The 25334-nt window shown below is 41.2% G+C and overlaps 2 protein-coding genes across 3 annotated transcripts in view; one reads left to right on the top strand and one right to left on the bottom strand.

The window, feature by feature from the left end:
- Positions 1-17127, bottom strand: part of SPATA48 (spermatogenesis associated 48) — a 56738-nt gene extending 39611 nt beyond the window's left edge. The window contains exons 1-3 of the mRNA XM_047095214.1: positions 17089-17127; positions 13533-14112; positions 6648-6745 (exon numbers count right to left, since the gene is read on the bottom strand). Coding sequence (XP_046951170.1) covers positions 6648-6745; positions 13533-14112; positions 17089-17127 — 717 coding nt within the window. The remainder of the gene's footprint in view (positions 1-6647; positions 6746-13532; positions 14113-17088) is intronic.
- A 358-nt stretch (positions 17128-17485) lies between these two features.
- The window catches only part of ZPBP (zona pellucida binding protein), a 116715-nt gene continuing 108866 nt past the window's right edge, over positions 17486-25334 (top strand). For both annotated transcript variants that reach the window (XM_047095640.1, XM_047095641.1), the window contains exons 1-2: positions 17486-17612; positions 19340-19420. In XM_047095640.1, coding sequence (XP_046951596.1) covers positions 17486-17612; positions 19340-19420 — 208 coding nt within the window. The remainder of the gene's footprint in view (positions 17613-19339; positions 19421-25334) is intronic.

Genomic DNA, 25334 nt, shown 5'->3' with positions numbered 1-25334 from the left:
ACTTTCCCTCTTTTCCTTTTTCCTTTTCATCACTCATTTTTCCTTTTCATCACTCAATCTCCAAAGGGCGACTCTCTTTTCTTTTAAACAATTAATACCTTTCAAAGACTGCCACCTCAAGTCGTGTATGCTTTTAAATTCCTTCTCTGCAGACGGAGTCTATCTTTCTAGCGGTAGTTGTTAGATCAGGAGTAGGCCGGCTTCTCTCTACCACACATTTTCCAAGACTGTCCTCATTTACCGAAAAAAAAGGCTTCTGTTAAGTGCTTGAAGCATGACTTGTTAGGATTTTATGTTTTCTTTCTTTTTTTTTTTAACTTGCAGTCATTCAAAATTTAGTATTTCTCTGTGTCCTAGACATGTTGAAGGTGTGGGGTTTGTACATTATAAAAAAAAAATGGATTTTGCCATGTTTTACTAGTTTGCTCAGTTTTTGAATTTTCAGGTTTTCTTCTGTTGTTACATAACCAGCAAAGATTATATATTTTCCTCTAGGCATTATTATAGTTAATTCCCACACATTTTGCTATGATATTGCTGTTATCATTCAGTTCAAGACATTTTCCATTTTCCTTATGTTTTTCCTTTGGCCCATGACTCATGTCCATAAATACATTTTTACATTTCCAAACGCATGATTTTCTAGGGTTTTTGATCTGTTATAATGGTCTTGTGGTCAAAGAACATACTCTGTGTGATTTAAAATATTTGAGGGGCACCTGGGTGGCTCAGTCGGTTAAGTGTCCAACATCAGCTCAGGTCATGATCTCACGGTTCGTGAGTTCAAGCCCCGCATTGGGCTCTGTGCCAACATTTCAGAGCCTGGAGCCTGCTTCAGATTCTGTGTCTCCCTCTCTCTCTGCCTTTCTCATGCTCTCTCTCTTTCTCTCAAAACAAAATAAACATTAAAAAATAAAATAAACTATTTGAGTAATGTAAGGAGTTATTGAATCACTATCTTGTACACCTGAAACTAATACAACACTGTGTGTTAATGATACTGAAATTAAAAAAAAAATCTAAGCCAAAAAATTTAAAAATTAAATATTTGAAAATTTTCAGGTTGTTTTATGATACGTGGTAATTTTACGAATGGTCCTTGCAAGAAGGTATACTTGTGTGTGTGTGTGTGTGTGTGTATGTGTATTATTACTAATAAGTTGCCCCAGTATATTTATATTTATATTTATATTTATATTTATATTTACATTTACATTTACATTTATTTATTAACCAATTGTGCGGCCTTATTCTACTATATGAGTTTTGTCTATACAAAATCCTCCAATATCCTGTTGTCCTATTAATTGCCACACAGTTTATAATGACTCCTATCAGCAAGAGCCACGAACAGATATTTCAGTGTCTTTACAGATTAAAAAAAAAAAATCTATGTTTAACATAGAGCTCATCCAAGTCAAGCTACCATTGTTAATGTTGTACGCTAATATGTATTGGATCTTTGCCAAATCAACTGTTGCTATATCATTGATGTAATTTCTGTGTCTCTCTCGAACATGTAAACCTTGATAAGAATAAGAGCTGTGTTACAGGCAGAACAAACAAGCACGCAAAAACAATGGCTCTCCTGGCAAAAAGAAGGCATGTGGGAAGGCAAAAATCACATCAAGTTTTTTACTTCTAAAAAGTCCACTAAATTAGAATTGGCCACGGTTCATCTAAAATATCTTTTATCGTGAACTTTGCAGAGTTCACGAGGTCTGTCACAACCACCTGTGTCCCGTGGGTCATGTCTTGATAAGGTTGGTGAGTAATGTGTGGGTAAGATTGTTCCTCCCCTTGAAGGGGCCAAGATTCTGAAATCTGTGCTCTCTTCGAGTTCTTCAGCATTTTGGTATATCATTGATACTATGGTATCATCTTTCATTGGAATCTGGATTTTTCTCTAAAACCCATCGCTTCCAGTTCCTGATAGGTCTTATAAGCTGCCATTTCAATATGTTATATATCTTCAATTTCTTTATGAAACGTTTGCAGATCCTGAAGTTTATTGTTTACACGGTTTTCTCAAATCTTTTTTTTTTAACTTTTTTTAATGTTTATTTATTTTTGATAGAGAGAGAGACAGAGCACAAGTGGGGGAGGGGCAGAGAGAGAGGGAGACACAGAATCCGAAGCAGGCTCCAGGCTCTGAGCTGTCAGCACAGAGCCCGACGCGGCGCTCGAACTCATGGACCATGAGATCATGACTTGAGCTGAAGTCCGATGCTCAACCGACTGAGCCACCCGGGCGCCCGTCAAAGCAAATCTTTATAGGAGCTTTTCTCTTGCTGGCGAATCTTCTATTTCTATTCTCTGCATGTTTTGTGTGTACTGTTTCATAAGGAAGGGACTACATTTCCTATTTGAATTCATCAGTGTTCTTGAAGTCTGACTCAATGGAAATTTCTCTACAAATGCTAGATATTTCTTAGGTTCTATGGCAAGACATTGAAGGAGATGTTCCTTTATGTCCTAATACTTCAGCATTGTTCATCTGCATTAAGATCCTTCATCACTGTCAACATCATAAATGCCTCAACTTCCTAGAATTTCTTCAAATTTCACAAGAGCTAACAAAAAAGGACTGCTGAGGTCCAGATTCTGAGCAATGCAATTACCATAAACAATGCGAACAAAATTTTCAGGAATTTCCTATTTCTTTCCATTCTTGTGTCTTCCATGTTTTGGATCTCTCTGTCTTGAAAATTGGGCTGCCATTTGCCGTGGTGCTGGGAGGAACACTGACAAGCTGTTGCTGTGGGATCTGGTGCTTGTGCGGGGCCTTAACTCTCCATGTACAGCAGGGAACGTGAGGGCACCCTCCAGGAACCCCCCAGAAATGGGCACACGGTAGATACAGTAGTTACATCTTCACATACTGCTTCTGTCCTATTCGTCTATACATTTGGGATTTCAAATAAATACACGTTCCTCTTTTTCACTGTTTCCTATATGTTTCTTACTCTCACTTCGTATTTTCCATTTTTCTGTGCATTTTTGCTTTATCATGAATGGTGTCTCCTCATTTACCTATTAGCTCTCCAATTCTCTCCACCAGTGTCAGATCAGCTACTGTGCTCACTTGCCCTGTTCTTTGTTTATGATATTTTTCAGTTCTGGAACTCCTTTCCCCTCAATTTCCTAATTTCCCATTTCGTAATTTTTAATTTCTTTACAAAAATTCTGGACTCACCTTTTCTCTCCTTGCATATTTTCAATGTCTAGAATCAATGTGTGTCTTTCTGTTTTCTTTCATTCTGCTGATTCTAATTCACGGTGCCCTTTCTCTTTATGTGTTTGGTTACTATTGATTGTATGCTGGACATTTTAAAACATTATTGATGGAAATAATTTAAGGCTTAGTCACATATTATCTTTCTCCAGAGAAGTTTGGTTTCTGTCTGCCTGCATCCTGGGAATGATAAGAATCTAAGATCACCTCGATACCAGTTCAAGACTTAGAGTTTTCTCATTTACTCGGACCAAGCCAGGCTTTAGTCTGGTTAAGGGCTTTTTCCTATTGATGTATCCTTTTCCTAAGAAACCAGCCTCCAGGTATTCCTCCCAAAGCAGTGGATTGTTTTCAGAGATCAGTTCCAACTTTTGATCTTTTATACTTCTGAGACCACCAAAGATCCGGCTCAGAGTTTTAGCTTTCCCTTCTAGAATGGCAAATTCCTGTATGGCCAAAGTGGCCCTGAGTGCTAGGCTTACATTTTAAAGTTTCCATCCTTTCGCTGACCCAATCACTTCTACCTTATTAGCTTTTTGATATTTTAATAAAAGCGAAATATTAATCTAGTTGTTTCCCATTAGAAGTATTGCCCCATGTTACCTGGTTAGTTTCTACTACTGGAAATAAAATATCCAGATTTATTTTCTGCGAGAAGAAGTCTAAACTTATTTTGAATTTAAATAAAGATGCTAATAAGCCTTTACATGACAAGCACTTACTTCAGTAGTCTAATTCTAAAATAGATAACTAGATAAAACATGGAGACTTGCCATGAATTTGCAGCTTAAATGAAAAACAAAAGGCACCAATGCCTTTCATTTCTTAAAATGTTTACTTTGATTTGCTCTCAAAGGACTTACCTACAGGAGCAATGGATTCTTTGAAAAGTCTGTAGATGGAATGAGTGAAACTAGTAAGTACAAGTTTTCTTTCTCCTTTCAACCACATTCTGCATTTTATCTGAATTTAGAGTGGCTCAAAACAGGCCAAATTACCCCCATTTCTTTTTTTTTTTAAATGTTTATTTATTTTTGACAGAGAGAGAGAGAAAAAGAGAGAGACAGAGCATGAGCGGGGGAGGGGCAGAGAGAGAGGGAGACAGAATCTGAAGCAGGCTCCAGGCTCTGCCCTGTCAGCACAGAGCCCGCTGCAGGGCTCGAACTCATAAGCTGCGAGATCATGATCTGAGCTGAAGTCAGACGCTCAACCAACTGAGCCACCCAGGCGCCCCTACCCCCATTTCTAAAGGCAAGATTTTCTTATAAAGAAAGTCTGTAGACAAGGAAAAGCAGGAAGTCCGGCATGGCTGGATGGCATCTAGATAAAGGAGGCACTGATGATACGGATTTTGAGGGACCCTTTTGGTTCCTTCGCCACTCATTGTGGTACAACTGGCAGTTGTGGGACGTGTGCCCCAATCCCCTCTGTGGTCGAATCAGTCTGCGCAATCATGAAGGAAGACATGGGGAAAGTAGAACTAAATCTAACACGACAGTTACAGATAAATCCACAAGCAGAGATCAATTGTGGAAAGGAATACATATGGGGGTCATGGAAATGGACACTGATTCCTTAGAAGTATTCACATCTTTACTTCTAATGGCTATGGGGTTTCTTTCTGAGGAGATGAAAATGTTCTAGAATTAGATTGTGGTGACGTTGCTCCATTTCGTGAGCACCTTTAAAAATACATCAGTTGCTTTAGGGCACCTGGGTGGCTCAGTTGGTTAAGTGTCCAAGTTCAGCTCAGGTCATGATTTCATGGTTCGTGGGTTCAAGTCCCACATCAGGCTCTGGTGCTGACAGTGCGGAGCCTGCTTGGGATTCTTTCTCTTTCCCTTTCTCTCTGTCCCTCCCCCACTCACACTTTCTCTCTCTCTCTCTCTCTCTCAAAACTAAACTTAATTTTTAAAAATGTAAAAAAAAAAACATTGAACACTTTAAATGGATGACTTTTGTGGTATATGAAATATGTCTCAATAGAGCTGGGTTTTTTTCTTAATTTTTTTCTTAATGTTTATTTGTATTTGAGAGAGACAGAGACAGAGCATGAGCAGGCGAGGGGCAAGAAAGAGGGAGACACAGAATCCAAAGCAGGCTCCAGGTTCTGAGCTGTCAGCACAGAGACCGATGCAGGGCTCAAACCCAAGAACTGTGAGATCATGACCTGAGCCGAAGTCGGATGTTTAACCAATTAAGTCCCCCAGATGCCCCAAGCTATTTTTTTTAAAAAAAGAAAAATCCTTGAGCTGTCTGTATATCCCTTGGGTAGTCTTCCAGTCATTTAAATAGCAAGAGTTTAGAGCCAATAAAATCCACATAGAAAAATGATTAATAACATAATCATTAAATTCAGAAAGATACCCAGGTTTAAACTTCGGTTTCATACTTAGTGTGCAGTTAAAATAAGAGACTCTTTTTTTTTTTTTATAAAATTTTTTTAACATTTTATTTATTTTTGAGATAGGGAGAGACAGAGCATGAACAGGGGAGGGTCAGAGAGAGCGAGATACAGAATCTGAAACAAGCTCCAGGCTCTGAGCTGGCAGCACAGAGCCCGACGCGGGGCTCGAACTCACGGACCGTGAGATCATGACCTGAGTCGAAGTCGGCCGCTTAACTGACTGAGCCACCCAGGCACCCCAGTAAGCGACTCTTTAATACAGAGAACAAACTGAGGGTTGCTGGAGGGGAGGCAGGTGGGGGGATGGGTTAAATGGATGACAGGCATTAAAAGGAGGGCACTTTTCAGGGTGAACACTGGGTGTCATAGGTAAGAGATGAATCCCTGGGTTCTACTCCTAAAGCCAAGACTACACTGTATGTTAACGAACTTGAAATTAAATTAAAAAATCAGTTATGTAACATCACTGGGCATTAGCTTTCTCAAGTAAGGTGGGGATAACAATACTGCCTTGTCCAGAAGCAGGGATGGAAGCAAGATTTTCACTCAAGTAATACACTGTCGGAGCACCCCAGGGGATAGGAGGTTAGTGAGAATGTGGACCCTGCTTAGTTTCAGGTGTGTTTCCTCTAGGAAGTCAGTCAGCCATTGGCCAAAGTCTGAGGAGACCGTGTAGGAGGGTGCGGTCTTCCAGGCTGGTGACCGTCAGGCATTTGGTGGCCACCACTCATGGCTACTGGAGGAGGGTGCCCTTGCCAGGAAAGGGCATCTGGGTTGGGCACTATCAGCATTTCCTGCTCTCTCCTCCCCCACAGTATTGCTACAGGACGACAAACGATAACACATGACACACAATCATTGTGAAGGGCTGCACGGTGCCTGGCACGTAAGAAGTACTTTATAAACAGTAGCTATTTTTTTTTTCCAGGGCATAAAATATCAAATACACAGACAACGAAATGAATTGCAAATATTGTGTAACCCCATCCCATAAGACAATCTTACCGTGCATGTTGGTTCTTCAACAAATACATATGTGTGATTTATTGAGCACGCTTCGTGACGAGGTGGTAAAGGAGTAACTTTCAGTGGGCTTGTCCAACCTGAAAAAAAAATAAATGTATGTACTTTGGGTTTTTAAAGATGTACTAGAGATCTTTTCTTCCGCCAGAAGTATTTCCTATTAGAAATGACGTTAATTGACGTTTCGGTGGAATACCTAACAACTTTTCTCAGCAGTGAGAGCTGAATTTCCATCTTAGGGTAATTATAACGATGTGGAATTACTTGGTATGTATCACTCATTACTAGAAGAGGCCTGTTGGGTACCATGAATCTGCAGATGAGCGTGCGGTTGGGGACGGTGGCCACACAAAGGAGTCTAGTTACCATGTAGATAACTTACCTAACTGATAGAAGTTCTAAGACCCTAGCAAATACACACAGACTTCAACAAATATCTACTGCGCCGTAAGTGGAAATAGATACGCAGAGACGGAAGAGGGGGTTCCTGGTTTTGAAGTGCTCCTGAACAAAGAGCAACAACAGTCGTGTAAGTAGATCGTTGCAGTGTTGTGTAGCAACCATAAGGATAGTTGGGCTCTGAGCTCTGTGGGTGTGTGGAGGAAGGATACTGGCCCAGCCACACTGTGGGGAGTTGAGACTATCTCCCCGAAGACAACTCTTGATCTAACCTTGACAAAGGGGAAGTCAGAAAGATTAGAGTCTGAGAAGGCCTGGACACACCACTGCTGACTTGGAAGACAGAGGAGGCCTCGTGAGGAGGAGCACAGGTAGCCTGAGGGAGCAGAGTGTCCCTGGCTGTGACAGCTCTGATGCCCGGAACCGGAATCTGCACAAACTGAATGATCCTGAAGTCGATTTTCCCCGGACACTGTAGGCTTCAGCAGTTAGATCCTGAATAAAAAACCCAGTTGAGGGGCACCTGCGTGTCTCAGTCAGTTACGCGTCCAACTTCGGCTCGGGTCATGATCTCACTGTTCATGGGTTCGAGTCCCATGTCAGGCTCTGTGCTGACAGCTCAGAGCCAGGAGCCTGCTTTGGATTCTGTGTCTCTGTCTCTTTTTGCCCCTCCCCTGCTCTCTCTCTCTCTCTCTCTCTCTCTCAAAAATAAACATTAAAAGAATAATTTAAAAAATTGAAAAATTAAAAAGAAGGAAAACCCAGTTGAGCCTGCCTAGACTTTCTCACAAAACTGGGTGCTAATAAATGGGTTTCATGTCAGGCTGCTAAGTTTGCAGCACTTTGTCACTACAGGAAGAGAAAATACAGAGGCAGAGGCAGAAGCAGAGGCAGGAGGTCAAGGCCAAGTGAGAAAGGTCGTGCTGAAGCCCATGGTTATTTCCATTTTGAGAACAAGGATAATTCTGTCGGTGACACCCAGCTGGCCAAAGGAAACCCTCCAGAAGACTGTTGTGCCCACCGCAGCAGGATGGCACTCTGTGGTGTCCTTCCGATTTGCTGTCATTGACCAAAGAGGAAAGTAGGAAAACAACAAAACCTAAAATGTGATTTTTAAGGCAGAGTAGGAGACAGGAAACAGGACAATGAATCTCAGCTGCGCACGTCAGGGTCGCTACGCTCACATCTAAGTAAGACGATGGCATTGCCGTTACCTTGTTTCACACTCTGCGGCTGCAGAAGAAACCACTCCAAAACCTAGTGTCTTAAAACAACCATTCATCATCTCCCGGGACTCTGAGGCCAGGCGGGCGTTGTATGTCACGTGGCGTAGCTTGGGAGAGCTCATGCGGTCCCAAATCATCTCCCTCACATGACTGGCCAGTGGGAGCTCAGCTAGGCCTGCTGACCAATGCCTTGTTTGTGTTTGTTTGTTTGTTTGTTTGCTTGTTTTTCCTACGGGCCCATGCTGGATTTGTCACAAAATAGTCACTGAGAATCCAGAGGAAGAATCCCAAGAGGACTAATCCCAATGTGCAAGTCCTGAAGTCAGGCTCCGCTTACATCATGGTTGCCAATGATGTCTTGTAGGCTAGAGCCCAGAGACCACGTGGGCAAGAAACAGACCTCATGCCCTGGTGTGGGAAAGGGCAGGCACACACTGAAAGCGGTGAGCTGCCAATGGCCACATTCAGGAGCAGCGATCACACACCTTTTCTTCATTACGCATAGTCTCATTTCACCACTTTCATGCCACCAAACAAGTATCAAGTCCCTTGTCAAGGAAAATGTTGTATTAGTTCTTCCCTTGTTAGAGATGGGACATGTCTGCGACTGTGATATGTTCATTGTGAGTTTTGTGCAACACATGAAAGTGTATGAGTTTGGAGGGGCCTGCCACAAATGGTATTTTTCCATAGGACCTATCATTTTTATCATAAAATACTTCTATAATGTGATGGTTTTAAAGAAACAAAACCTTAAATTTTTTTAAATGTTTATTTATTTTTGAGAGAGACAGAGACAGAGACAGAGCATAAGCATGAGCAGGGGAGGGGCAGAAAGAGAGAGAGGGAGACACAGAATCTGAAGCAGCCTCCAGGCTCTGAGCTGTCAACACAGAGCCTGATGCGGGGCTCAAACTCACCATCGCGAGATCGTGACCTGAGCCGAAGTTGGACACTTAACCGACTGAGCCTACCAGGCGCCCCAAGAAACAAAACCTTAAAAGAAATATTTAAGGAGTATTCTCTGTATATTTTTTATCTTTTTTTTCTTGGAAATATGTATTCAGTTATTTTGAGAGACAGAGTGTGCAAATGAGTGAGGGGGTGGTGAGAGAGAGAGAGACAGAGAGAGAAAGAGAGAAAGAGAGAGAGAGAATCCCAAGCAGGCTCCATGCTTAGGATGGAGCCCAACTTGGGGCTCTATCTCATGACCGTGAGATAATGATCTGAGCTGAAACCAAGAGTCAGACACTCAACTGACTGAGCCATCCAGGCACCCCTGTATATTTCCTTATTCATGTGTTGTCCTCCTCTAATGGCTAGAGATGTGTTTCTTCAACATCTAAAATATCCTTGGTAGTGGTCTTCTCTGAATTTTCTTTCTCAACATAGCTAAAGGTAGGTCAATTTTGTCATTCTCAAAGAACCAATTTAAGGTTTAGTTGATTTTTCCTGTTCTTGTGTTTTCTACTTTATACTTTATTTATATGCACCCAACATCAGACCTTCCAAGTACATGGGCAAATACTGACAGAATCGAAGGCAGAAATAACTCTATAATAATAGTTGGGGACTCCAACATTCAACTTTAAATAATGGGGAGAACAACTAGACAATGATCAATAAGGAAACAGAGCACTCAAACAGTAACAATTTGACCCAAAAGACATACACAGAACACGCCAACAGAATACCCAAGCAGAACACACATTTTTCTCAAGTGCACATGGATATTCTACACAACGGATTATATTGTAGGCCACGAAACAAGTGTTCATAAATTTTAAAAGATCAAAATCATACAAAGGTATATTTTCTGGAGTAGCCAGATTCTGAGACAGAAAGAAAAATGGTGATTGCCAGGGGCTGGGAGGAGAGGAGGAGATAAGAAGTTAATATTTAAGGGGTACAGAGTTTCAGGGTTTTTAAAAAAAAATTTTAATGTTTATTTATTTTTGAGAGAAAGAGAGGGAGGGAGAGAGAGGGTGGGAGGGAAAGACAGAGAGAGGGTGACACAGAATCAGAATCCAAAGAAGGCTCCAGGCTCTGAGCTGTCAGCACAGAGACCGATGCAGGGTTCAAACCCAAGAACTGTGAAATCATGACCTGAGCTGAAGTTGGATGCTTGACCGACTAAGCCACCCAAGCGCCCCCAGAGTTTCAGGTTTTTAAGAAGAAAAGACTTAAGGAGATGAATGGTGGTGAAGGTTTCATAATAATGTACTTAATGCCAATAAACCATGCACTTAAAAATGGTTGATTGTTATAGAGCAAAGGTTTGCATGCCCCCCAAATTCACATGTTGAAACTTTTACCCCCAGTGTGATGGTATTTGAAGGTTGGGCCTTTGGGGGGTAATCAGGTTTAGATAAGGTCTCGAAGGTGTGGTTCCCATAATAGGATTACTATCCTTATAAAAAAAAAAAGAGGAAGAGAGACCAGAGCTGTCTCTCTCTCTCTCTGCCAAATGAGGAAACAGGAAGAAGCATGTCCTCTGCGAGCCAGAAAAAGGGATCTCACCAGGAACCAAATTAGCTGGCACTCTATCCTGGACTTCCCAGCCCTCAGAACTGTGAGAAGTAAACATGTCTTGTTTAAGCCACACATCCTATGGTATTTTCTTTTAGTAGCTTGAGCTAAGCCGGTGGCTAAAAAAAGTAATAAGATATACAAGGAGTTAGAAGTATTGATATTAGGAAGCTGAATGTAGGAAAGTCAAAGATGTGATACAGGCAACCTCTATTTTCTCTGTGATAAGGAAGATGTGTCACCTGTTGTAATTAGAGGCAAAAAGACCAATGAAGGGTTTGAATATATTAGGATAAGTTTAGAATACCTGACTGGTATATGATAAAGAAAGCCAGCTAGGAACAAAAAAGTATTGAACCCAGTTAAATGTCTAGACAAAGTCGGAATAGGGCAAGAAATTGGCAATATAATCTTTTACGATATTGTCTTGGTATTTATGAACGCCCACTGAAAAGCGTACTGGTGTGTGATATAATTAATTCTACAAATATGTCCTTTATCAGAATGTATTCTACATTATGTGTATTTGGGTTTGCTAAAAACTGAAAGTACTTACTATTGATAATTAATGATTATTTCCAAGATCTACAAAATCATTGAAAATTTGGACAAATTATATCGAACCCAGTCCACAGCTGGCCGGTATTACTCCTTGAAACTCTAATAGCCAATATTAACAGCTACTATCAACTGAATGCTTGAACTGGGTTCCAGGAATTTTGTTTCGTGCTCTACATGTCTTAGTTCATTTAATCCTAATGATTTTATAAGAGAAGTACTCTTATTGCCAAGGAATTGAAAATTCTGGACTTTGTAAGAGCTAACATTTATTCGTCCATTCCTTCATGTCAGATATCTTTATGTGAATTATATTAAATAGTCCTCATTACCTTATTAAATAATACTAGTATGTGAATTTATATGTATATCCACAGGCATAAAGAGATTAGCAACTATTCCCGGATGATAGGACAAGTAAGCCTTCTCTTAGGATTCAAGCCTAGACAGACAATTGAACTCTGCTGTACGGATTCGGGCAGTGAGTTCTATACTTGGTTCTGAACTGTTGGTGCAAAGTCCGTTAACCCTATTTTAGTTTTAAGTTAGCTTCGATGAATTATTTCTTCAACGTGTAATTTGTTGGAATAATGTTCTGAGAGTCCAAGCTTAGAAAAACCTAACGAAACAAACCAAAAATACGGCTCTTGAAACTTACACTAGGCTGGGGTTTACTGCTTGTAAGCAAAGTGGTATACTTGTCTAAAATAGGACTCTTATAAACAACTTCAATTCCTTTAAACATATTCTTAACAATGACTATTATTTTACACGAAAGCATCAGCAAAAGATTGAGCTCAAGCTCTTTTCTTGACAGAGTCGAAAAATAGTCACTAGCTCTGAATCAGTGAGATGTCCTCTGTCTGCACGACAGACCCGAACTCATCAACGGTTCGGGGCAAATTACGTTAGCTTCCGGTCTAGATGGCATTTCAAGTGGATTGTAAAACACTTACTTCTTAAAATAGATTGCTGGAACCTCATTCACATTCTTTACTTTTTTCACTCATATTCTTCATGTGGAAATGCCAAACTAGAGAATTCCCCCAAGCCCGCCTGCTGAGTCCACAGCTGAAGCACACGTGAAAAAGCCTAGCTCTTATCGTCTGCTTCTCTCTCTCCGAACTGCTCTTTCTTACTCCGTGTGCCTTTGCTTTGCAAGTGTTTCTCACCGTTTCTGTACCAAGCCTGTGACACTGTCTGCGAGTTCTTACAGAGAAACCATAAAGTGTATAGCTATTAGTAAGGGGTCAGTTCTGTATCCAGGGCTACGGAAGGGTTGTTTCTTACCAGACCCCCAAATCGACTTCCAACTACCTTCCCATTTCATTTTGGTTCTTGGGACCTCTTTCATAACCATCAGCAGACGTTTTTCAAGGGAGAGAGACAGATAAGGAGGTATGTTATACAATCATCCAAACTAAACGTACATTCCCTTGTGGAAAAATTAGGTTATCTACATGTCTAGAATAAATTCTCTGATATACACTTTGTGTTGGCCACTTATCCTAATTAAGGCACGTTTTAAAAGCCATTTTTTTAGGGGCACCTGGGTGACTCAGTCGATTAAGCATCCAACTCTTGATTTCGGCTCAGGTCATGATCTCACAGTTCGTGGGATCAAGCCCTGTGTCAGGCTCTGTGCTGACAGCATGGAGCCTGCTTGGGATTCTCTCTCCCTCTCTCTCTGCCCCTCCACTTCCCACACATGCACTCTCTGTCAAAAATATATTTAAAAATACATTTTCTTACAAATAGATTTATAAAAGGCTTATCATTCTTACTACCTTTTCCTTACCATCTATAATTTTAAAAAATAAGAATTCCTTATTCTGTATAATTTTAAGTTTAAAATACTGAATCTTATATCCATGCTCTTCTCTCTTGTTTGAATGTTTAAAAATTATAAAGCCCAGGGGCACCTGGGGGGCTCAGTCGGTTAAGCATCGACTCTTGATTTCAGCTCAGGTCATGATCTCATGGTTTGTGGGATCGAGCCGCAGGTCAGGGCTCTGTGCTGACAGTGCAGAGCCTGCTTGAGATTCTCTCTCTCTCTCTCTCTCTCTCTCTCTCTCTCTGCCCCTGCCCTGCTGTCTCTCTCAAAATAAATAAGTAAACATTAAAAAAATTATAAAGCCCATGCCACTTTATTTACCTCCAAGTCTTGCTCTGATGGAAATGTCCGGTGTTGCCCTGGAATCCCATCTCCTGTCTTGTTTTAGTTCTTCTAATAAAATTGTTTGCCTTTTCAGTGTTTTTTGAAATCCTGTGTCTGGCCTGGGAACTCGATGCTGCGGTTTCACGTCACTGAAATCCACCAGGTTTGGTATGGTTCTGCCAATGCCAGGTTTTAAATCAGCATCACCACCAGGACTCAAAAACCCTGAACAGGGATCACCCAAGGGCACATCATCCCGAAGTGGAAATAGTGGATAATCTTGCCCATATGGCGGGGGATAAGGATAGTGTAAATGATAGTCTGGCATGACTGAAGGGGGATAAGGGTGAAACTTAAGAAAAGTAGGATTGCATTTCTTTTCAATTCTGCCATGGTCATGTCTGTCCTCGACGCCTTTCACAAAAGGCATGTTCATTTTTCTTAAGAGATCGCAGTAGTGCGGGTAATCCACGTTTTCAACAGCCTTTGCTCCTGGAAGGATGGACCTTTCAGAAATACTGATCTTTCCGGGTGTGCACTGTGAATCCATATCCACGCTCTTTAGAATTTTGGCTGACTGTAAATGAAGCTCTTCTGATGACGCCTTTCTCTTTTACTATAAAACTTACTATTTCCAATAATTGAGGATTGGTTAATCTAACCTAAATTTGTTGATTTGGTTTTCTAAATGTTGATAGAGTAGGTTTTCTTCTTCTTCTTTTTTTTTTTAAGGTAGATATTTTTTCCCTACCAAAAGAAGTAGATAGGGCAGTAAGGGATGAGGACAGAAAATAATAGAACAAAAGAGAGTCCTTGTTGCTTGGCAACAGCTAGAACTGTAACACATTGGACCAGTTAGTGTATATGTCACAATTTAATTCTTAGGAAAGACAAAAATGGCCTTGTTAGTAGTGTTTTCATGATAGTTTCCTCCCCACTGCTCAGGAAAATGGTGCTCAGTTGTCACTTATTTCTAAATTTTTCCATAAGTTGACATTTTATGGGTAAATGATATTCAATAAAGAGTATAAAGCAGCTAATCAACTGACAATATATTTTTAAAGTCTATATCTAACTAAAATTTTTACCTTATAGACCTAATAAATTATAAAACTCACTACCTGAATAAATGTAAATGTAAAGCAAAAAATGAACATGTATTATATCATAGGTAACTCAGTGCACGTAATTTTTAAGAAACATAAGTAAAGTCAAAGCACAAGTTCATCATTAAAATATCTATTTAATTTTTTGGGAGAGCACCAGCAGGGGAGGGGAGGGAGAGGGGGACAGAGGATCTGAAGCAGGCTCTGTGCTGACAGGCTGACAGGCTGACAGCAGTGAGCCCGATGTGGGGCTCGAACTCACGAACCATAAGATCATGACCTGAGCCAATGCTCAACTGACTTGAGCCACCCTGGTGCCCCACAAGTTCATCTTTAAAATACACTAAATTGGGGCACCTGGGTGGCTTGGTCGGTTAAGCGTCCGACTTCGGCTCAGGTCATGATCTCACAGTCCGTGAGTTCAAGCCCCGCGTCGGGCTCTGTGCTGACAGCTCAGAGCCTGGAGCCTGTTTCAGATTCTGTGTCTCCCTCTCTCTCTGCCCCTCCCCTGTTCATGCTCTGTCTCTCTCTGTCTCAAAAATAAATAAACGTTAAAAAAAATTTAAAATACACTAAATTATTTTACGTTTTTGCTACCAATGTACAGAATAGGAACAATGGAATTTTTCAAAGCATTTCCAAAAACCAGAGTAAGATACCAGTTATTAGCTCACATACGAAAAATGACACCATTAACAAATTGGTCATTTAAAAGCTCATTTCAATGAGATAATTTGGTCTTGTATGAAAACTGCTGCCACAGGAATTCCAAATATTGGAATTTGGGCACAGGGTTCACAGCATCCCTAGTGGAGAAAAAAAAAAATGCAAGTATGAGTGAGAAAGCTACTTTCATATTTCTTGCAATCAGCTTTCCATCTTCATAATCACACCACACATTAACTACAACCTCCAATATTACATCCTACTCTCAGGTTGAATATTAGGTATTTACCCAGTAGAACAAGGTAGGAGGGATGATGAACTGAAACAAATTCTCAATGGCAGAAAACAAAAGCCAGTAGCAGCCACAAGTCCAGTTGGCAAAAATCGTATCTTTCAGGTTTACCAGTTTATAAAAATTAAGAGGAGTTTTAACAGGGCATATACCGAGCCATAGTGATTGGGGACACTATTCAGTAAGATACGACCAAAATGCTGGCTGGATCCAAATCATACTGAAACATGCTTGAGCACACTAAATTTAATTCAAACCTGTATATAGTCTTTTGGGGGGCAGCTGGGTGGCTCAGTTGGTTAAGTGTCTGACTTCGGCTCATGTCATGATCTCACGGTTCATGAGTTCAAACCCCAAGTTGGGCTCTGTGCCGACAGCTCAGAGCCTGGAGCCTGCTTCATACTCTCTGTACCTCTCTGTCTCTGCCCCTCCCCAGTTCCCACTGTCTCTGTCTCTCTCTCTCAAAAATAAACATTAAAAAAAAGTTAAAAAAAGAGTGTTTTAAAAAAGAACTAAAAACAAAAAGTTTCTAAAGATGTAAATCCACTCAGTGAAATAAACTGTACTGTATACAGTTTACCAAACAATTAACACATGCATAAAAATAGCCAGAAAACTCAAGGAACATCCTGGTGCTTTTCCAGAAATAGCCTTTGTTCCTTTCTGCTTTGTCCTGCTTTCTGCTTTCTCCCTGGACCCCCCTCCCCCTCCCCCTCTTTTTAAATTTATACCTATTTGAATGCCTACTGTATGCCAGGACCTGTCCTAGGAGTGAGGTTAAAATGGTGGCAAAACAGACAAGAGCCTAACTACGAATATGTAAATCAGGGCAGCTGTTAAGACAGCAGGGGGCAGTGATACCTGTGATCAGAACACTTGGAAAGGCGTTAAATCTTTGCGGTAACACTAGCAACCAAGTGAGGGGTTTAGATTAAGTGGTTAGGCTGTTAATTTTAAATCCCTCCACTGGAGCCCAGCATATCCAGGGACTGTTTTCAGTCCACTGAGGAGCATTCATTTCTTCCTATTAAAGCGAACACTACACGTCACTGTTAGACACTGTCTTCAGTGGCTTATGCTTCATTCTTTGATGTGTTTGCATCAACTGCGTAAGATATATTTCTGTCGTAGCGCTGCTCCCATTAAGTGACTCCTTCCAGCTGCAGAAAAGCTGAGGCGCGATTCTCTTAAACACACTGCGGCCATAAATGCTCATAGGTGGTGTCACACACTCTCCCGAACTTAGGTGATAAAACACAATCTTCCAGGCTCAGTGCAGCACAGAAGTCGACCTCCTCTAAGGTGGTTTCCTCTGTTTTTCCCACGAAGCTTCTCTCCGGGGCTGCGAGGTCTTACTTTCAATCCCACCTGGTGCGTGTGCACTTCCCTCCCAATCAAGCTCCATCTGTCCATCAAACACCGGCAGCTGACATTCGACACCAGGCTGTCCTCGGCGGGTGGTCGTGCGTCCCACTCACTCAGTTCCCACTGCCTGCTGCCCAGGGCTGACCCGGGTGCTGAGCTTCATGAGGCGGCCTCGCTCGGCCCGCCAACGCGCACTCAAAGGGAGGGGCGAGGGCAGGGGGGTGGGGGGTGCGGTCCGCGGTGCTCCTCCCGCTCCAGAACCTTCAGCAGGGCGCTCCCGCTCCCCACAGCTCCCTGGGCGGCGCCGAGGTCCCCGGGGCGCAGCCGGGGCGCTGCATGGCGGGCGGCACCGCGCCCCCGAGGTTGGCGTCGAGGGACGCTGGCCACGCGGCCGGCCCAGCCCCGCCCCGCGGAAGCGGCGACCCGCCCTTCCGGCCTCCCTTCCGGTCCGGGCCGGTGGGCACGCGCCGATTAACGACCTTATGCGCCGACGGTCGGCAGGCGGCGGCGGCGGCGAGTGGATGGAGGCCTCGGGCCCCGGCCGGGCGCGGCGGGGCTGGCGGCGGGCCCGGGCCGCGGGCTCCCCGCTCTCCCGGGCCGCGGTCGTCCTCCTGCTCTCCGCCTTCGTGGCGCGGGCGTCCTCGTCAGGTGAGGCGCCGGCGCCCGGGCGGCGGGCTCTCTCCCCCCACCCCCTCGGGTCACGTGCGCCCGCCGAACCGAAGAAACTCCGGTACCGGCCATGGTGGGGGGTGTGTTTTCTTGGAAACCCGCGGGGGGAACGCGCGTTAGCGCGGGGCAGCGGCTGACTCCGTACAGGCAGCAGGGCTCCCGGGTTTGAAGTCAGATGGGCTGTGAAGCAGCTCCCCGATTGGCCCCGGGCGGTTGTCGGCCCCACAGGGGGTTGGTTGCACACGGAGCTTTGTGATCATCCGTGGTCGCGGGGCTCCGTCTACTGGTTTTAGTCGTAAAACGGGGGAGAGACTGGGATGTTCAAGGGTTTGACGTGTTCCCGCCGCCCTTTGTCGCCCTCTTTGTGCCCCAAGAAGTTCCATCCTGTTTTCAAAATGTTATTTCGGTTATTGGCCAACACAAAAGTGAAGCGGGAGTTTCAGCCGGTGTCCTGTAACTGGAAAGGTGGTGGCTGCGTTGTTTAGCCTTCAAATGTTGGACTCTTTTTTTTTTTTTTTTAATAAAGTCTCTCCCAGAATCGAATAATAAAAAGCACAAAAGGGAGTTGCTTAAAATGCTACAAGTTGTACAAAAGAAGAGAAATGAGAAAAGAAGTCCTCCAGGAATGTAATTGTAGAGGGACTGTGGAGGAAGGCATGGGCTAAGGAGGAGAAAGGAAAGAAATGGAGTGAATAGACATTCCGAGCTATTCCAAAGTCTAGGCGTCAGGGCTCGTAAGGTTCTAGGATATGTAAGGAGTAGCCCGTAACCTTTAATTACCCAGTAGGAGAAGAATGCTTCTTGACCCTGACCCCTGGTCTTATGCTAGATGTGATGGGGTGTGTGTGAGCTACCTGTTGATCCGATGACAAGATCAGACCTGAGGATAGAATAAATAGAACAAAGCAGGCAGTGTCTAGTATGTAAGCTCTGAATAGAAAAGACTGATACTTACATAGCATCTGATAGTTTGGGTTCAGCCCCTACAGTAACTGTAAATCTGCAGTTCAGTCCCATTTTGCAGATGAGAAAACTGAAGATGCTAGAGTTTAAGGTGACTTTCCTAAGACCAGTAAGTGGTTTTCTGACTTTGAATACCATACTTGTTTCTTTGCACTCTCCTCCCTCTCTGTTAAATGTTTTTGGGTGTATGCCTTACTGTGTTTTTTTTATAGTGCTCCTACGACTTGGTCAGTGCACACTATCATGCCCATTTGCTCATTCAGCAACGACCAAAGAATATCAGAATATATTGTATGCAACTATTATTATTTAGTTTGTACCATGTGCAAGATGCTTGGTACTGGTTCTTCATAGGTTGACACAAACATAGGTTCTACCATCGATGGAGTCTATAACAAGAAAAATCACATGTGTACATAACGAACTGTAATACGATGTACAGTGCATGTCATTGAAGAGGTGCTGGTGATGGAAGCGAGGGAAAGTAAGTGATCAGGACAGACAGGTTTCAAGGAAGAGGGACTTGTGATTTGGGTCTTGAGGTGTGGGGCATTGGGACTTTAAAAACAAAGTTTTCTGAGTGGATGTAGAAAAAAAACAGGGATGAGATATAGTAGGGGGAAGCAGCGAGTAGAGTAATTTCACTGGCACCTCTTCAACCAAGATCAAATATACTCTACTAAAGAATACCCTGGAATTTCTAATGAGGCAGATTGCTGATCGTTTGTTTTTGTTCTTGATAGTTGGATATTTGATTCGATTACCAAGAGGTTTTCGCTTGACCCAGGATACGGTGAAAATAGTGGGATCGTCAAATTTTCCAGGTATTAACGAATAGATGTTCAGTAATTTTAAGAAAGTATTTATCATTTGTTTAGGTTTTATCAATCTCATCCAAAAGGCTAATGTTGTCCAGACACCCTAGTCTCCTAAGGCTCTTTTCCTTCTATGGAAATGGATTTGAATTGTTTCCATATAGTTTTATTCATCCAGGTCTGATTCTGTCTGCTGTAATTGCTTAAGTGGGCCAAGTATAGTTATTTCTAGAAGTCATGTAATTAAAGTTGCCTATAGTGTTTCTGCTTGTTATTGTATAATTTTAGCCATGATATTAAATGTATGCAGTTCAAATATGCTACAGTTTTTTCAGTTGAAAAGGGTTTTGGATTTATAAGCTTTTGCAATAGTCACATGAGAAGCATAGCAACTAAAACTTTTTTTTTTTTAACTGAGGTAAAGTCACATGCCTTAAAATTCCTCCTTGTAAGTGTACATTCCAGTAGCTTTTAGTATATTGACAAGGTTGTGTAACCATCAGCAGTATGTAATTTCACAACATTTTGGTATCTCCACAAAGAAATGCCGTGCCCATTAAGCAGTCACTCTCCAGCTGCTGGAAACCACCAATATCCTATTAATTTGCCTATTCTGGACCTTTATATAAGTGGAATCATACACTCTGTGCTGCTTTGCATCTGGCTTCTTCTACTTATTATAATGTTTTTGAGGCTCATTCATGTTATAGAAAGTATCCGCACATCATTGGTTTTTGTGGCTGAATAATATTCTATCCTATGGATGCACCATGGTTTCCACTTTTTGACTATTTTGAATAATGCTGTTACAAACATCCCTGAAAAGTTTCTGTGTGATCACGTTTTAAATTCTCAATATACACCTGGAATATACGGCAACTCAATGTTTATTTGAGGAACTGCCGAACTATTTTTCAGAGAGTCTTCATTATTTTACTTTCACATCAGCAAAGTATGAGGACTCAAATTTTACAGCATCCTTCCCAGCATTTGTTATTGTTCATCTTTTTCAATCATAGCTAACCTAGTGTCTGTGAAGTGGGTTTTCATGTGGTTTTGAGTTGCATTTCCCTAATGTCTAATGATGTTTAAGATCTTTTCATGTGTTTAATGGACGTTTGGGTATCTGCTTTGCATAAATGCCCAAGTCCTTTGCCCATTTTTTAGTTGAATATATATATATATTTTTTTTTTATTGAGTTGGAAGAGGTTTTTTCTTTTTTTTTTTCTTACATTCTGGATGCTAAACCCTTGTTAGATATTTGATTTACAAATAATTTCTCCAATACTATAGATTGTATTTTCTTTTTTTCCTTAGTAGAATCTTTATTTTATTATTATTTTTTAATATAGTTTATTGTCAAGTTGGCTCACGTACAGTGTATACAGTGTGCTCTTGGTTTTGGGGGTAGATTCCCGTGATTCATCAGTTACACACAACACCCAGTGCTCATCCCAACAAGTGCCCTCCTCAATGCCCACCACCCATTTTTCCCTCTCCCCGACTCCCCACGTCCACCCTCAGTTTGTTCTCTGTATTTAAGAGTCTCTTATGGATTCGCCTCCCTCCATCTCTGTAACTATTTTTTTCCCTGCCCTTCCTCCATGGTCGTCTGTTAAGTTTCTCAAGTTCCACATATGAGTGAAAACATATGATATGTGTCTTTCTCTGACTGACTTACTTTACTTAGCATAAGACCCTCCACTTCTATTCACGTTGCTGCAAATGGCAGGATTTCATTCTTTTTCATTGCTAAGTAGTATTCCGTGTCTATATAAACCACATCTTCTTTATCCATTCATCAGTTGATGGACATTTAGGCTCTTTCCATTTTTTTCCAACATAATTTGGCTATTGTTGAAAGTGTTGCTATAAACGTTGGGGTACATGTGCCCCTATGAATCAGCACTCCCTTGGATAAATTCCTAGTAGTGCTATTGCTGGGTCGTAGGGTAGTTCTAGTTTTAATTTTTTGAGGAACCTCCACACTGTTTTCTTAGAGCGGCTGCACTGCGGATTGTGTTTTCACTTAAAAAAATTTTTTTTAAGATTTTAATTTTTAATTCCAGTATAGTTAACATACAGTGTTGTATTAATTTCAGGTGTACAATATAGTGATTCAACAACTCTATAAATTATTCAAAACCTATCAAGATATGTGTACTCTTAATCCCCATCACCTATTTCACCCATCCCCCCAACGCACCTCCCTCTGGAAACCATCAGTTTGTTTTCTATAGTTAAGAGTCTGTTTTTAGTTTCTCTCTCTCTCTCTCTCTCTCTCTCTCTCCCTCTCTCCCTCTCCCCCCCTCTCTTTTGTGTAGTTTTATGGTTTTATTAACACAAACACAACGTGCACACAAGTTGTCTATTCATTTTTTTTGCTGCACAGACTGGCATTGGGATTTGTGACTTTGATGGCCAGCTGGGCTGCTCTTTCCACAATGGCTTTGCCATTCTTAGAAGAGACATTGGGAGCAGTTTCTGCACATAAGACTAGTTGCACGTCAGCAGCTCTTCATGCTCCTTGACATTGTGGACCAGGAACTTCTGGAAGCCACTCCAGTGTTGGGCATCAGGATCTGGCCCTTGAATCTCCTGCACACCCTGTCCCGATCCCCTGGGTTTCTGCTATTGCACTTCATTTTGACATATCAGTCTGACTGGTGCTAGATGAACTTCATGGTCCTCTTTTTAACGATCTTGGGCTGCACCAGGGGTCTGAGGGTGGCCTTGATGACTGTGCCAAGGAAGAGTGGGGGGAGGGACTTCTTTGTTCATTTGTAAGCAACCCAAATGACCATTGTTAGATGAATAGGTAAAGGAGATGTGGTACATATACACAATGGAATATTACTGAGCCCTAAAACAGAATGAAATCTTGTCATTTGCAAGGATGTGGATGGAGCTAGAGAGTATAATACTAAGTGAAATAAGTCCGTCAGAGGGAGAGTCAAATACCATATGATTTCACTTGTATGTGGAATTTAAGAAATAAAGCAAACGAAAAAACGTGTTTTTAGTTTTTTAATAGTGTGCTTTAAAGCACACATCTTAAACTCTGATAAAGTCCGGTTTTTATTTTTTTCTTTAGTACCAGTGTTTTCAGTGCTATATCTCGGAAACAGTCCTCTAATCAACAGTCATAAAGTTTTATTTCTGTATTTTCTTATAAGAATTTCATAGTTTTGGCTCTTACATTTAGGTCTTTGATCCTGTTTTGAATTAATATTTGCATATGGTACGAGATAGGGGTCAAAGTTCATTCTTTTGCATGTGGACATCCAGTTGTTCCAGTACCATTTCTTCAAGAGACTTTTCTTTCTCTGTTGAATTTTCTTGGTGCCTTGTTGAGTAGAAGTTTGCCATAGATGTATGAATTTTTTCTGGACTCTAAATTCTATTTCATTGCTATCAGTCCTTTTGCCGGTACTATGCTGTCTTGATTGCTGTTTTGAAATCATTAAGTGTGAGTCCTTCAAATTTGGTCTTTTTCAAGATTGTTTTGGCCATTCTGGGTCTCTTGCAATTCCATATTAATGCTAGAATCAGGTTGTCCATTTCTGTAGAAAAGCCCATTGGGATGTCAGTAGGAATTGCATTGAAAGTGTAGATCAATTTTTGTAGCACCACCAACTTAACCATATTCGTGAACATAGGGTGTCTTTCCATTTATTTATTCTTCAGTTTCCCTCAGTGATGTCTTCTAGCGTTCAGTGTACAAGTCTTGTGCCGCTTCTGTTAAATTTATTTCTAAATATTTTATTCTTTTTGATGCTGTTGTAAATGGAACAGTTTTCATTATTTAGGTTTTGGATTGCTCATTGCTATTATGTAAAAATATAATTTAATTTTTCACATCGATGTTGTGTCCTATCACCTTACTGAATCATTTATTTAGCTCAATTTGTTTAGTTGGTGGGGAGGTCATTTCTTAGGATTTTCAAATAGAGATAGTTTTATTTTTTCCTTTCCAATATGGATGCCTTTTATTTTCTTGCCAGTTGCTCCAGCCAGAACCTTCCATTCCATATTGATAATAGATATGCGTGTCTTAGTCCTGATCTTAGGGGGAGGGAAAGGTTTTAGTCTTTCACTATTAAGTATGGTGTTAGCTGTGACTTTTTAAAAAAAAATTTTTTGTTAATGTTTATTTTTGAGAGAGACAGAGACAGAGCATGAGTGGAGGAGGGGCAGAGACAGAGGGAGACACAGACTCTGAAGCAGGCTTCAGGCTCTGAGCTGTCAGTACAGAGCCCGACGCAGGGCTCGAACTCATGGACCGTGAGATCATGACCTGAGCCGAAGTTGGACGCCCATCCGACTGAGCCACCCAAGCGCCCCAGCTGTGACTTTTTTGTAAATGTTATTTATCAGATTGAGAAAATCCCTTCTGTTCCTAGTTTGTTGAGTGCTTTTATTGTGAAAGGGTGTTGCATTTTGTTAAATGCTTTTTCTGCATACGTTGAGATGATCGTGTGTTTTTTGTCCTTTATCGTATTGACATAATGTGGTATTACAGTGATTGATTTTTGTATTTTGAATTAGCCGTGCATTCCTGGGATAAATCCTGGTTTATTATGAAGCATAATTCTTTTTCATGCTGCAGGATTGGCTGCTACTATTCTGAGGCCTTTTATGTCTATATTCTTAGGGGAAGCAGTTCTATAGTTTTCTTGTGTTGTCTTTGTCAGAATTTGGCTTTAGGGTAATAGTGATTTGATAAAATGAGTTGGGACATGTTCCCTTCTCTTCTGATTTTTGGAAGAGTTTGTGAAGTATTGTTGTTAGTTCGACTTTACTTGTTTGGTGAAATTCGCCAGTGGATTCATCTGGTGCTGGGCTTTTCTTTATAGAAAGAGTTTTGATTACTAATTCAGTCACTTTCCTTGCTTTAGGTCTATTCAGACTTTGTTTTTCATTGTTTCTGGTGAGAAATCAGCTCATTTGAGGACCATATGTATGTAACAAGTTGCTTCTCTTGCTGCTTTTAAGAGTCTGTCTTTTGGGACTTGGGCAGATGATTATGATGTGTCTGGATGTGGATCCCTTTGAATCTGTCCTAGTTTGAGTTCATTGAGCTTTTTAGATGTGTTGATTCATGTTTTTCATCAGTTTGGGGGATTTTGCCATTGTTTCTTCAAATATCTTTATGCCTTTTTGCTCTCCTCTCTTCCATGGGACTTTTATTATGTATATACTGGAGTGTTTGATGATTTCCCACAGGTCTCTGGGTACTGTTCATTTATCTTTATCATTTTTTTCCCTCTTTCTTACACTGGATATCCCCAATTGATCTGTCTTGAGGTTTATGGATTCTTTTTTCTGCCTGCCTACATCTGCTTTTGATTCTTACAGTGAATTTTTCAATTCAGTTATTGTACTTTTTAATACAGAATTTCTTTTGTTTTTTGTTTTTGATAACTTCTGTTTCATTATTGATAATCTTTGTTGGGAGAGAAGACATTTTCATATCTTTTTTTTTAGTACTTAAGACATAATGTTCTTTGATCATATTTAAAATAACTGTTCAGTAATTCCAAAATTTGGGCTTCCTCAGGGACAATTTCTATTGATTGCTTTCTTTTTTTCCTACCTATGACTATATCTCCCTGGTTTTTGTGTGTTTTTTTTTTTTATGTTTCATATTTTTGGTTAAAAACTGGACTTTTTAAGTAATTTAATGTGGCAACTCTGGAAATCAGATATTGATATTGTTGGTGTTTGCTGTTGTTGTTTGTATGTTTAATGACTTTTCTGAACTAATTCTTTACATTTTGTGTTGTTCGTCATGTAGCCACTGAAGTCGATGGTCAGTTAGCTTAGGCCAATCATTGGATGGAGATTTCATGAACACCACAGCCAGTCTCCTGGTCTTTGCAGAGGCTCTGCGTGCTGGTTGGGGCACACCCTAAATATTAG

This window comes from Lynx rufus, unplaced genomic scaffold, assembly GCF_022079265.1.
Source record: "Lynx rufus isolate CCGP_SWC_20201006 ecotype Redwood Valley unplaced genomic scaffold, mLynRuf1.p SCAF_4, whole genome shotgun sequence".
Classification (NCBI taxonomy): Eukaryota; Metazoa; Chordata; class Mammalia; order Carnivora; family Felidae; genus Lynx; species Lynx rufus.
This window is presented reverse-complemented; position numbering and strand designations above follow the sequence as displayed.